The 14354-nt window shown below is 32.4% G+C and overlaps 2 protein-coding genes across 2 annotated transcripts; one reads left to right on the top strand and one right to left on the bottom strand.

Moving 5' to 3' along the window:
* LOC109829494 lies at nt 3203–5367 on the top strand (the record flags this gene model as incomplete). The annotated part of the gene is given in 7 exon segments (XM_020396598.1): nt 3203–3282; nt 3385–3391; nt 3478–3538; nt 3724–3804; nt 4116–4180; nt 4715–4882; nt 5036–5367. Coding segments are annotated over 7 exon segments (711 nt in total), but the record flags the coding sequence as incomplete, so codon positions are not given.
* Nucleotides 10208–13675, bottom strand: LOC109831075 (shaggy-related protein kinase iota-like). The gene is made up of 6 exons (XM_020398414.1): nt 13487–13675; nt 13331–13405; nt 13179–13235; nt 11638–11778; nt 11284–11371; nt 10208–10383 (listed from the first exon to the last, which is right to left on the bottom strand). Exons 1-6 carry the CDS (start codon nt 13673–13675, stop codon nt 10208–10210), a joined length of 726 nt encoding a protein of 241 aa, XP_020254003.1.

The following is a 14354-nucleotide window of genomic DNA, read 5'->3' as shown; positions in this document are numbered from 1 at the left end:
ATCGATGTCTAGTATACACAATGTGTTTCATGTTTCTATGCTCAAGAAACACTTGCATGATGAGGAGCAGCATCGAGTATTGGATGCACCAGAGATTGAGCTTCAGGAGGATTTGACTACTATTGAGATTCCGGTTTGTATACTTGCCAGGGAGGACAAGAGACTCAGGAATAAGGTGATTCCCTTAGTGAAAGTTCAGTGGAACCGAGGAGGCATTGAGGAGATTTCTTGGGAGCGCGAAGAGGACATGCGTCGCGACTACCCACACTTGGTTGAGCAGGTAAATTAATTCTTATTATGTTATATATATGTTACTTTATGTTATATTCTTGGTTATGTTTATATTTAACACTAGAATGAAGATATTTTCGCTTAATTCTTTAATCTTTTGGAACACATGGTATATATATGGGGGGTTCCTTGTTTGGATTTTTCACCCGACGTACTAGTTCCACTAGATTAGAATTTGAGCGAGAATGTTATCATTTTAGATCGTTAAGTATAAATATTCTATATGTTCATCTAGAAATTCATATTTCGAAATGCGTATGATTTCCGAATTTCGAGGACGAAATTCTTTTAAGGGGGGAAGAATGTAAAACCCCAAAAATTTCTACAATAAATATATGTGAATTATTAATAGTAAATAATTCCCTTATGATGAATAATCATAAATATATACATATATATATAAGATGAATGTTTTTATCAGTGTTTGGGAACCCAACAGGTATTTATAAGTGAGAGAAATCGAGTGTTTTGGCCAGCTTGTGATTTAACAAGCAGCAGGTATTTTTGTGCTGCGCGGTCGACCGACGCGTGCGCGCCGTCGACCGCACACTGGTCGAGCCTGAACAACGTATTAGAGAGTTTCAGGTTTGGGTTTTACGGGTTTTTGTTTTGGGTCTTTTGGGTTTCGGGTCGGGTTAGGGAATTGGTACTTATACTATTCCAACCCAGGAGAGCTCCTATTTCACCTCAGACCTAAAACCCTAGCCCCCATCTCTCTTCTCTCAAAAACCCTAGCTGGACCTGGTGATTTGAGGAGTTCGGAGGAGTTTCAGGGGATTTTCGCAGATTTGATCGAAGGAGGATCATCTCCAGGGCAGTTGTCAGCATCTAAGGCGAGTATCATCTCGCCCAATCCCTCACCCCTATTTTCTATGGTTTTATTTTGATTTTTCATGAGTTTTTGAAGAGCCCAACAGGTATTTTCGTATAAAAATGAGTTCTTTACATCATGGATTGCAAGAATCGATATTTCAGTTTATGATTTTTCATGAGTTTTTGAAAAGCCCAACAGGTATTTTCGTATAAAAATGAGTTCTTTACATTATGGATTGCAAGAATTGATATTTCAGTTATGAAAGTTCACCAACGTTTTGTCTAATGAAGATCTAGATCTGAGTTTTCTTAAACAAGAGTTTAACCATGTTTTACTGTCATTTAAAACATTTCCAATTTGTTTCTCATGTATTTTGAAATATCGGGAATATGGATTTCATGCTTGAGATTAGTTATTCTTTCTCCAGAACTTTAGAACACTTGTTATCGTAGAAATTTTGTAAATTTTGTTTCAGGTTTTGAGCTGATAGAAACCCAGATTTGGGTTTCTGTCCGCTCGGCGGTCGACCGGTGCGGTCGACCGCTGGGCTCATTTTGGAGCTGCGGTCGACTGCAGAGCCTCATCGGTCGACCGCGACGCTCTGTCGGTCGACCGTGAGGTCGCAGCGGTCGATCGACAGAAACGTATCAGGGAGCGGTCGACCGGTGCGGTCGATCGCCGTTCTCTCTGTTGCTTTTTCCCTGTTTTGTGCATTCTTGAATATTCGTTCAGGTTCGAGTGATTACCTGGTTTATCTGACAATGGTATTTAGTCTTACTATGTGTCCATGCATGATAGATGACCTGAGGGTATAAATTTAGGGACTTACACCCTGATTTGATTATGGATTGGTATAGGTAGATTATTCTATATATCCCAGCGACCGTTGCACAATTTCACAGTCCTCGTGTTGGACTATAATCTATTTCAGTCCTCGTGTTGGACTATAATCTATTTCAGTCCTCGTGTTGGACTAGAATCTATTTCAGTCCTCGTGTTGGACATCTGCCACCTATTCCAAGAGTTTGGAAATCACAGTATATAGTTCCTGTTTTGGACATAATTCTTAACCCTGCATATGACTATCTCACAGAAGATCACGACATGGGAGTTATGTAGATTTTGACTTGGTACTGTACTTATGTTCTGAGATTAGTTGTATTTCTTTTATTATTGTTTTCTGTACTAGAACCTCGGGTTTGGTGTTTAGAGATTTACAATTGGAGATACAAGGTATATACATGAGGGTTTCCTTGTTTGGATTATTTCGCTCGACGTACCTATGCTCGTGTTGTACATTTCTAAATACTAAAACCCTCTATAGTAAGATCAATGATTTTAGATCTCTTATATAATAATTGTATTTTCTTATACAACGAGCCCTGTTTCCTTGGGGTTGGTTGTGATGTTACTCGCTAGCGCTTTGACGCTCGTCTCTCCCCCTTTCAGGTAACGAGCCAGGAGCCCGGAGAGTCGCAGGTTGATGGCGAGGCATTTTAGCTTCAGCTGTTTACTTAGATATATTTTCTTTTGGAGTTCCACAGTAGACTTTTGTTTAGGTATTTGAGAGTCTTATTCTAGAAGTTATAAAAGGACGGTGTGCCTTATTTCCTCTTGTCAGACATTTGTATTTGAGACTTGTTGAGTATTCCAGTTTATCTACTCAGATCTTGACTATGTATTTCTGTATGTTGGATGTTGAGATACTTATGTGACTATCATCATTTCATCAGTATATCTTGTATTATCTTTTGCCTGTATTGTACCTACACCAGTTGTTGACTCTATTAGACAGATGTTAATTGTGATGGTGAAACATGTTATTGCACGGTGTGGTGCATGACAGGTTTGACATTCTTGGTTTCACCTTGGACTGCAGCCTTGTGTGAACCTAGGGGCGTCACAGACATGTATTGCTTTTTTGAGATATGATTTTTTTCATTCCAATATTGAAGGTCAATAATAGACAAGGGTATTGTGATTATCTTCTATCATTTGCATATATTTTTAACTTTAATGCACATATTAACTTCTTTTAAAGTTCTATATATACCGAACCAGAAATATTCCTTTTCATCCCATATCTGACTACATTTTTTATGTTGGTTGAAGATTCGTGAGGCTGACATATCTCGTTTTTCATTCGCTGTTGAAATTACGGAAGAATTCTATGGCAGGTTTGTTGCATTGCTTAATACTTTGTTGTTTGTTTTCTTAATTTGTTATTCTCAGCTAATAACAGTTTGAATGATATCTTCTGATGTTTGCATGGTAAACAGAGTGAAGGTAATCCACTGTCTTAGTATAATGAGTTAAAATTTATATTTATTTCATGGATGTTTTAATCGCTGATATTCTGGTGCTGTCTACAGGGGCAGGATGCTGCATTTCAGCCTGCTAAGCTTGTGTGGCTTATCCAACGGGATTTCCTACATAAGTTCAGAAGCTTTTTTATTTTCTTGTCAAGTACTTCCATATCAAATTGTTAAAAACAGATGGTACTCTCTTCATCATGCAGCTTTGAGATGTTTAGTCTTGTTTTCACTTATTTCCAATTTCACTATATGGATAGTTGGTGTTCCATGTTTGCTCAAAGTTTAATTTATGCCTTCATACAGAAGGGAAATCCGTTCAAGAAATGGTGAATGAAGCTCTCAAACGGGTCCCCAATTATGATGGTTAGTTTTAGTTAGATTTCATAATTGAGATGATTTTAACAAAAATTTTCTGAAATGCATTTAATAAATCATATTTATTTGTTACTACAGGTGACAAAAATCATTGATCATGTACTTTGGCATCAAATTTTATGTTGATTGGACTGCATGTGATTCTTATACATACGTGTCTCTATTTTCTGTTTTGTTAGGTAAACCAGATTAGGGATTCCCTTGCAATTATGGGTGATACATACGTGTCTCTATTTTCTGTTTTGTTAGGTAAACCAGATTAGGGATTCCCTTGCAATTATGGGTGATAATAGTACAGCCTTTAGCTTACCACACTTAGGTAAACCAGATTAGGGATTCCCTTGCAATTATGGGTGATAATAGTACAGCCTTTAGCTTACCACACGTATGCTGTTTTTGCTAATCTATGTTTGTCCTCTTTCAAGTTCAGGCCTTACGAAATCATCAGGTTTTGAAAGTAAAAAAAAAAAAATCATGTGATTTGAGGATGTTTGCCTGTATACGAACAATGTACAAACTTGAAGCAGAATAGCATGTTGAACAAACTATTAACGGAGGTTCATTATTAACACACTAAACTACTGATCTTGATCTAAATCGTGAACAGTCTTTTCTACTGAATTTGTTACATTTAAAATATTTTAAGCCGTAAACCAAGCAACTTGATGTTGGAAATTGTGGATTTTGATCCCATTTGAAAGATGTCACAAAACCATTTGTCACATGCATTTTGTATGATTTGGAACACGTTCATCTATTTTGTTGCAAAATATATACTTTTTTAAGTGATAGGATCTAAGCTTAAATCCAATTTTTAGATCCTAATCACTCGATCTCACCCCCCTATGCACATACGTGTGGATATTTCATGATTATGTGCTTTTCAATGCTCATTAATAGCGGTGGGATTGTTTGGCAGCCTCATCTTCAAAGAACAAAACTTTGTGATATGAATGATAGTGAGCTTGAACTGAAATATGTCGAACGAAGGGAGCAATCGAAAGAACTTGTTGCTACTGTTATACGTCCAAAGATTGTGCAAAGAAAAACTCTTAGCGGAAAGGAGGTTGCTTCCTTTCTGGAGCAGGTGTTTCTTTAATTGCAATGCCATTTTTCTTTTTTAAGATGTATAATTTATTTCCTGTAGTATCTTATTCCGCTTTCATGCAGCATGATCATGAGCATAATACCTGGGCATATTGTGGTTATATTGAGTTGTATTCTCTAATTGGTGTTTCAGATTCTTGAAGCCTTGCACAAAGGGGAAATTCCATCTACAGATTCTATTGTCGAGGTCTTCAATAAGGTAATTCTGGAATGGTGCATGAAGTTGTACAATCAAAGAAGGGATAAGCTGCATTTACCAGTACCAGAGAGACTGGAGCAGGCTCATGATGAAGTGAAAATTGAAGCAAGAAAACTATTCGATCAACAACATTTTGGTCGCCATCATGCTAAACAGTCTATCATCAGACTTTATCAAATTTAGAGTTTGAGAGTGTGAAGGAGCGAGGAACCATGTAAACTTATGGGCTAAAGAAGTACAAGCTTTGTAATTAGCATATTGTTGGATTTGTTTAATAGAATTGCATTTAAATTTATTTACAAATGTTATTATTTGTTTCTTTTTAATGTTGTGAAAATAAGCAGTGATATTTAAAAGTTTATCCTTATAGCAATAGTTGCCTCCCGTTGTTAATACACTATAGCAATGGTTGAGATTTGCTGACGTGGATTTTTTATTTTTTATTAAAAAATAATCTAATAGTAACGGTTGTTGCTTTTGTAACAGTTGTATACCGTTGCTATAAGATAATTGCAACGGCCGTAGTAGTAACGGACTAATTGCAATAGTTTTAACCATTGCTAATCTATTAGAAATGATCCAAACCATTGTTAATAGGCTTATTAGCAACGGTTTGAACCATTACTAATAAAGCCTTTTGTAGTAGTGCATGTTACAAGTGTTTTGAATAAAAGGCTCCAGCTCTACTTGGAATACGTAGCAGGTGCTAGAACCCTCGAGCTGAACACTTCAACTCTATGTGAATGTGAAAGTCTAGTAAAACATGAGCAACATAACATTTTCAATGAATATGACATCTGTCACTAGTGGATCGTGTATATATATATATATATATATATATATATATATATATATATATATATATATATATATAAGTATACTCTCTCATATATATGTATAATATATGTATAAGTATACAGTGTATACTCTCTTATGTAAGTATATTCTCTCTTATATATGTATAAGTATATATAAGTATACAGTGTATACTCTGTCTTATATATATTTATACACACTCTCTTAGTATATAAGTATACTCTCTCTTATATAAGTACTAGTTTTTACACACGTGCAAGTGCAATGCACGTGATTTAATACCATGATTAAGTATTTTTGGCAGTTTGTGCTCACTTTTTTCTTTAAACTCTTACATCCCGATTATTTTTTTTATGTTTGTTTAAATGGGATACACCCAATTTAAATTTTCATGTTGATATTTGAATTGACAAAAAACAAATATAATTTAAAAATAATTTGAATTTTCATATTATTTTTGACCGATATGAAACTAAACTTTATTTGAGAAAGTATATCATTACAAAGTGAAAAATATTAAAATAGTATTATACAAGGAAGATGAATATTTAAAACCAATATGGCAAAATGATTGATTTAAAGTATGTTAAAACGATGCAAAAGAGAATATAAAGTTTATTCCTAATCATTGATAGACTTCATAAAAAAAATATAAATTAAAGATTAATGCTAATTCTAGTATACTTTTATATGATAAAAATATCCACATAAGAATATAAAAATACTGAAAAAAATTCATGAAACTCCCTTCTAAAGATTCCTAATTTCACTCAAAATAATTAAACTATTCTATAAAATATTCATAAAATATTGTTTTTATTTCTTCTATTTTATTTTTTATTGAGTTAAGATCAATCCTTCTTCAGGTTTATCATTTATCATTTCTCGGACAATTCTAGAGTATTGTCTTCATCATCTACATCAATTGTGACATCAGGCTAATTTTGTATTTTTTATGCTATTATCTTTCCTGGGCTCGTTAATTTTTTATCATCTCATTTAACTTTACAAAGAAGTCAAATGTACTAATGATGTTTAACACAAACTGCTCAAAATATAGACTTTGATTTTTTTCCATTTTAATGAGAATAAATATTAATTTCATATATATAAAATTCTTTGTGTTCCTAATTTATTACTTAAATAAATTAGAAGAAATCTCTTTATTTTCCTCTAAAATGAATTCTTCTGATGTGCATCCAATAAAAATTTCTCTTATTTCAATAATATTATATTTGCTCTATCCCTGTCATTTTCCATAAAGATCTAAACTAAATACATGCATTATTCATTACCAATTTCTCTTAGATTATAATATTAATATTTAATTTGAAGAACACAGTATGGAATTTATGAATACTTACTAATTTTTCTTATGTCTTTCATGGAGATTTTTTCTTTGATTAGGATAAAGTTATTAAATTATTTTTTAATATAACTCATTCAGTGCTTCATTAATAGATATGTCTTATGTTAATGCCAATTCAAGTGATTCATTGACGTTTTCTGAATTTTAGATTTATTTCCACCACTTTCCCATTTGCAATGGAAATAACTCAATTCTTTTAAAGTTATCTCTAAATATTCTAATAGTTTCTCCATATGTAATTCCTTGTATTCTTTTACCCTATAAATATTATTAACGTCAAAGATTAAAGTTTCTAAATTAAAATCAATTAATGCTAAGGTATAATTATATAGTGTTTTATCATTTCTATTGATTTAAACATCTATCAATTAATGTTACGAATGTATTTTGGCTACCCCGCCTTATTACTAAAATTATATAAAATTACTTTAATTTATATAGTGCCGATAATTTTTAATCTATAATATTTTTAAAAATTTTATCCATTAACCGGATGTTTTTAATCAATTCTTATTGTTTTTGTTTACCAGTATCAACTTAGACTATTCTTAGATGCTGAAAATGGATAGTAAATCCCTAAATTAGAAATTTTAATATAAAAAAATACCAAATAATTACACTTTGCTTTGCCAAGTTTTAAAAATTTAGCCCATTTTTGTGGTTTTGAATTTTGAGGGTGTGGTTTATACTTTTTAAAATTTTAAAAGAGTTTTTAAAAAAATTTACTTTTAAGTTTGGTAGTTAAATTCTATGTTTCATGTGTTGGTGGTAATTTTTTAAATGTTAGTATATTTCTTGTAACTCTTAAATTTTAAGGGTGTCTTTTGCAATTATTAAAACTATAGATTAATTTTGAAAAATATTAAATTTCAGTGGTCTACCAATCGACGAATTTGATATGTGCTAGTTAAAATTTTTGAAAATTTAGAGTTTTTTTATGATTTTTAAAATTTGAAGGAGTTTTTTTAAAATTTTAAGGTTAATTTTGGCAAATTTTAATTTTTTAGGTGTCTAAGGGTAATATCTTGAATTCATCTTATTTTATTTACAAATTTTAGAATTTTAGGGTGGCTTTTGATAATTTGAACTTTTGAAGGTGTTTCTATAATTTTTCTGATATTAAGGGTGTTAATTAAAAAAATTTAAATTTAAATATTAAAAATTTTAGGTGTATCATGGTAATCTCTTGAATTCATCTGTGTTGTTTATAAGTTTTAAAATTTAAAAATTTTAATGTGCTTGTCTGTAATTTAAACTTTTGAGGGTGTTTCTATAATTTTTAAGACATTGAGGTGTTAACTGTAAATTTTAAATTCTTTGCAAACTGATGTTAATTTTTTAATTTGATGTTTTTTATTTTAAGTTTTGAGACATTTGAATGAGTTTTATAATTTTGAACTTTTCAGGGTCTTTTATGCAATTTTAAAACTTTTTATGGTTTTTTTGCAATACTTCATGTATTATAATATGTTATCTACTTGTAATTTCTTTATCTTAACAAACTAATATCATTTTTATGTTTTATATATTTTATTAATATTAGTTTTTTTAAATTGTTAAGCTAAACATGGTTCATATAGGATTATGATAAGATATGCTTATGATTAGGATAGATTAAGATATAAATAAAATATTCAAAATAGTGAAGGGTAATATTGACCATTAAAAATTAGAATTTGATTATAGATAAGGTAGTTCAAACTATAAAGGGGTATATTTGTCTAAAAAAGAGTTTCCGAACTCGTGCTTTTAAAGGAAGTACTAGTTGGATTGCACGTGCAATGCACGTGGTAAATTTTTTTTGTTGTTTGTTTTTTTTTCTGGGGAAGTTCCAATCTTATTTATAAAGTTTTTGCTGCTGCCGTTTCTGATGCTTTCGCCTTCAAGTGAGTGTAAGCAGATCCACAAAAGCTTATTACGCTGCAAACAAGAAACGCATAAAGCACTCTCATATTTAAATATTATTTTTATTATTATATATTATATAATCTTAATAGTTTTGAAACAAAAAACTATTAAGGTTTTTTTAGCCTGCACCTAGATTTTTATCCCAGCATAGAGACAATTATGAAAATTAAAATAAGTTTTTCTTTCAAAACTATTAAGATTAAGCAGTCACTTCCTCAAATTTTCCTAAAACCAGCTTAATCGTGATTCAAGAAGTATCCACATAAAACTACATACGTGTTTGTGTGCCGTGCGTGCATGTAAAAGATAGAGGAAAAGGGAAGCACATTATATATGTAACTAATCCTCATTTGATAAAAATGTAGATTAATTTGAGCTTCTTTTACATTGCTTCTACTATTTGTATGATGTATAAATTGTTGCCAATAAGGGGATTGACCTATCCACCTTGGAAAATTTGCTATGCTGAGAGAAAAACAAGGACCACAATGCATGTTTAGACAGCCTGGAACTTGATAATCCAGCCAGCCAAAATACGCCACCTCTAACAACCCTCTCAAGTTTTGCCTGACAGCTGCTATTAATCGCAAAGACCCCTTTTCAGTGTGACTCCATCTTGGGATTTTTCTTAGAGTAGCTATTAGAAGACGCACTAGAAAGCTTTATTCAGAAGACTCACCATGTCTTTTAACATGAACACGTAAGGGGAGAAACTGAGATATTGAGCACATGCTCTTAATATTTTAGTGATGTCTAAGTAAGTGATCTGGAAACCAAAAAAAGCAACTGCAAGAACTTAAAGAATCAATCTCTCATATTATTTGGGTATCCTATATTATTCACAACATATGCTTAAAATACAAAGTGATAAACATGAACTGATTTAGAGACTTTTCTAACCTTATCTTTCAGCAAGAAAAACCAAAGGGAAGTTTTTTTTACCAAAAAACAGTGAGTTTATTAGGAAAAACCTCACATCTTGCCTCATCATTCTCCACAGCTCTCCTACAACTCTATAGGCAGCTCCTTACCCCCTTAGACCGGAGCTGGCCACAGTCAGATAATCCTGCAACAACCACTTTAATGTCATGTTTCTTATCTTCACCGTTAAACCAATCCTTTGCAATGTGAGGGCCTAGCTGAATCGATGTATGCTTTAGATTGGGCACCTTTCCTCGTAGAAAAGCTCCTGCCAGCAAACAAACATAAACAAAAGGAGAGGTAACCAAAAAACCAAATGGAGTATATATACATATACAAATTAAGGGTTAAACTAAATTTGCACCTGTAGTGAAGAAATGGAAAATGTATCAAGATATGCGCTGAATCGATGCAGGCTTTAGATTGGGCACCTCTCACCTTAGAAAACATCAACAATAGGAGAGGTAAAAAAAAAACCAAATGGAGTATCTATACACATATAAATGAAGGGTTAAACTAAATTTGCATTGATTCAGTGAAAGAATAAAATAAGAGAAGGCCACAGATATTGATATTTTGTGATTATAAAATATCTTGGTTGTCCAATGCTTTAGCAGCCAAGCATTCAGAGAAATAATGCAAGAAGCTAATACTTGGAACTTCATAAAGCATTAAATAATGATTCCAAATAAAGAAATATAGTGGTAATGTAAATTATTCTATCACCATGCAACCATGAGGAAATGTAGTACCTTTGTGTATAATAGTTCATAAAGGTGCTGATATTTTGCTTCAGTTGCTGCTCTTACCTCAAAAAAAATTTCCTTGTGCTCGTCATGTTGACACTGGTTAAAAGAACAAATAAACGTCAACAACTAATAACTACCAATGAAATATAGCAAGATGCAATAAATCTCAAGTGAAGTATTAAATAAGATAGGAACCATGTAAAATTATATGGGTCACAATGGTTTTTGAGTGCATATGGGGTTGTGTTGATTAGTAGCATGATTTAGAACTTGATGAAGCCTAATAAATGTCAAAATGCAAGTTTCTCAAATTCAGAGGCAAGGAGTTTTATCACTTGGCACAGTAGTTTTCTTTCAAAACCAGAAAATAACAACGCCGATCATAAATGGTCAAGATCTATGAAGTCCTAACCTTATGCCATGGATGAGATTTAATCTTTGAATAGCTAAATCTGTGTAGTTAGTTTTCATGCATCGAATTTCCTCGCGAGTTGGAGTACCAAGAACCTACAAGAAATGCCCATATTGTCAAACTTAGTTAAACGTAAAGATCCTTCAATCATAGTCATGATGTTGGGACTTCAAACTGTACATTGATTATCTTAAGAAGATGATCAACAACACTTGCTCCAGGAAATAGTGGTTGAAATATAAAAGAACAGGTAAAAATCTCTGTATTTAAGTAGTTCAATTCAAATGTTATAGGCTCTTAGGTTCTTATATATAAGTATTGTACAAATGGCATTTTCAGGAACATTAGAAAGATGACAGACCTGGCCAAGGAGTAACTCCGCAAGGACACAGCCTGCTGACCATATGTCAATTGAAGTACTGGATTCTGTTGCGTCAAATATGAGTTCAGTAGCACGATAATACCATGAATAAATGTAAGATATGTTTGCTTCGCCCTTAACCTGATAATATAATACAACTCTTTGAAAATGAAATTGTGACAAAAGAAATAAAGATAAATTTCCAGAAATATGCAACTCAAAACTGTCAAAGAAACGATCCAATAAAAAACAAATTAGAGAAAGATGATACCAGCAAAAATAGAAATATCTTCAATAAATACAAAGAAACATAACAATATCTGGTGAAGCTAGCAATTGATGCATATTCCATCAATGAAACAAACTGAAATATCTAGTTTTATGATATTTTTTACTGACCTTTTTTCATCTGTTTCATTCTTCAAGGTTCATTCACATTAATTCACATTATATCATTTCAAAAACACATAGAATCATAGGCACTCAGACCTAGTTGACACAGATAGGATTAGGAAAATATTTCAAAGATGATTAAGCCAACACAAAGCCTAAACTATACTTAATTCACAAAACACATATCTAAAAGCCATATTGATGGTTATGACTGTGTCCTTATGCCTGCAACTCTATGTAAAATCCGAATTATCTTCTTCACTATATGCCAAGAGCAAGACAAGGCATCTGACTAAGCAATACTCAGCCAAATCCCTAAACTCCTCATTACATATTATATCAGAAATTGCAAAATCCGCCTCCACCTTTTGATAAAAGGTCAGCATCTTATTCCAGTAAGATGCCAACTTCATACTTTTTTTTCATCTGATGACTTTGAGATTGAATATTTACCTACTAATCTCAAAAACTGTTAATGACTGTAAATTAGGAATCTATCGTCCATTTCCAATATTATCGCTTAAATTAGGAATCTATCGTCCATTTCCAATATTATCGCCAAACTATGTCCATTATCTGCCAGTCTTTCTAAGCAAACTCATTTGTGTGCCACTGTGCTCACTAAAGCATTAATTTGATGTCTTGAAAAGCACAGCATGATGTACCCAAACATACAAGGTGATGTTGGTTCGTGCCTTCAACTCAAAAGTAGTGCTTAAAGACAGAAGACTCATTGAGCTGAATATCAAGACAATAACTTGATCCGCATCACTGATTTAGGTCAATATGCATATTGTTCGTTCGTTTCTTCACAGGAATAAGCCATTACACTGCTCAACATATCTAATATGTAGCTCATATAAGTTTACCTTTTTAATAATACTTAAACTATGAATATTAAATTATTAATATATGTGAAACCCATCACACCAACTAAATCCAATCCAATCATGTCAACAAGCAAAGAGTAAAATTCAGCATTAAGAAAAATGACAACCTTATAAACATCATTATTTAGCTAACGCAAGCACAAACTCTCACACGCTATACCAGGCAAAATGTCACAATATAAATAATTTTTTTGCTAATATCCAAATAGAAGAAGTTTGTCAGCGACGTACTGTTATAATTATTAGCTTACAACATGCCAAAATTTTATCACTCTCAAAATCAAAAATCTTCACTTGGTGAGTAAGAGGGTCGACCTACAGAATAATCAATTAACAAAAGAAGGTTACAGACAAAAGAAGAACACATTTCATAATACAGGTTAATCAGATAAGAAGCTTCAAAAGCATACCAAAACATTTTGTGGCTTCACATCTCTATGACAAACTCCTGGAAAGTTATGAATATAAGCCAACCCTCTAAAAATCTGTAGAACTTATCAAACAAATTAAGCACTTCACAACATGAAACCACAATCAACACAGCATAAGAGAAGTAAAATGTATACTTGATAAGTGTAGAGCTTAACAAATATAAGTGGCATCCTCTGGTTAATACTGCTATAATGCTTGAGTACCCGGTACAAGGATTCAGGCACGTATTCCATACCCAGGTTGAGGAAAAGCTCATCTATACTGGTGGTCGAGGAAAAACTGTTCTTCAAAGAAACAACATTCGGATGATCCATCGAGTGCATCAACTGAAGCTCTCTGTTCTTGTATCTCTTATCTTGTAATACCTTCTTTATAGCCAGTGAAGATGAAGAAGAAATAACTTACTGAATGACCAAAATCTGAAAACTGTGGAGATTAAAGAGAAAATTCTAAAGAAATACTCATCTTTGCAAATTTCTGTAACGCTTCGGCTTCGACGGAGAAGGGTAACCGATGAACTCTTCGGCTTCGGCGAAGAGGAAGGCGTAACCGAAGTGGGAAATTTCCGATGCTGATGACGAAATTAAATTTCTATAACGCTTATTAAAAGGAGAAATTAGGTATATTTAAAATGGTTGAAGGTTAATTTGGGAAGGGTAAAGTTTTTTAGGAACTGGCTCTTTTAAAGGGTAGATAGATACAAATGTGAGATAAGGAAACAGTAGTTTTGTATAATATGCATTAAAAATACCAAACCATGAATTATATATCTAAGCAAAAGATAAATAAAATTAGCTAAATAAGAATAGTACAATATGAAATGATATTTTACATTTAATTTTATCTTTCTAAACAACAAAAAGAAAGAAAGGGAGTTTACTTACATTTGTAGGCGAAAACATAAAACCATGAGCTGGTCCTCCATGACCGCTAAGAATATCTAATAGACGGCCAGTTTTCATTGATCAAACAAAAATCTGAAACCCAAAATAACATGAAACT

Source organism: Asparagus officinalis, chromosome 2, assembly GCF_001876935.1.
Source record: "Asparagus officinalis chromosome 2, Aspof.V1, whole genome shotgun sequence".
In the NCBI taxonomy this organism is placed as follows: domain Eukaryota; kingdom Viridiplantae; phylum Streptophyta; class Magnoliopsida; order Asparagales; family Asparagaceae; genus Asparagus; species Asparagus officinalis.
This window is presented reverse-complemented; position numbering and strand designations above follow the sequence as displayed.

Bases quoted from the DNA above. Each gene is read 5' to 3' on its own strand.
- LOC109831075 (XM_020398414.1), bottom strand. From the start codon at position 13,675: ATGCACTCGATGGATCATCCGAATGTTGTTTCTTTGAAGAACAGTTTT. The intron at 11,779-13,178 runs GCATGTTGTAAG...TTATATTATCAG, and splicing joins TTGAGAGTGATAAAATTTTG to GTTAAGGGCGAAGCAAACAT. The intron at 10,384-11,283 runs GCATAAGGTTAG...GTTTGCTGGCAG, and splicing joins AAGATTAAATCTCATCCATG to GAGCTTTTCTACGAGGAAAG.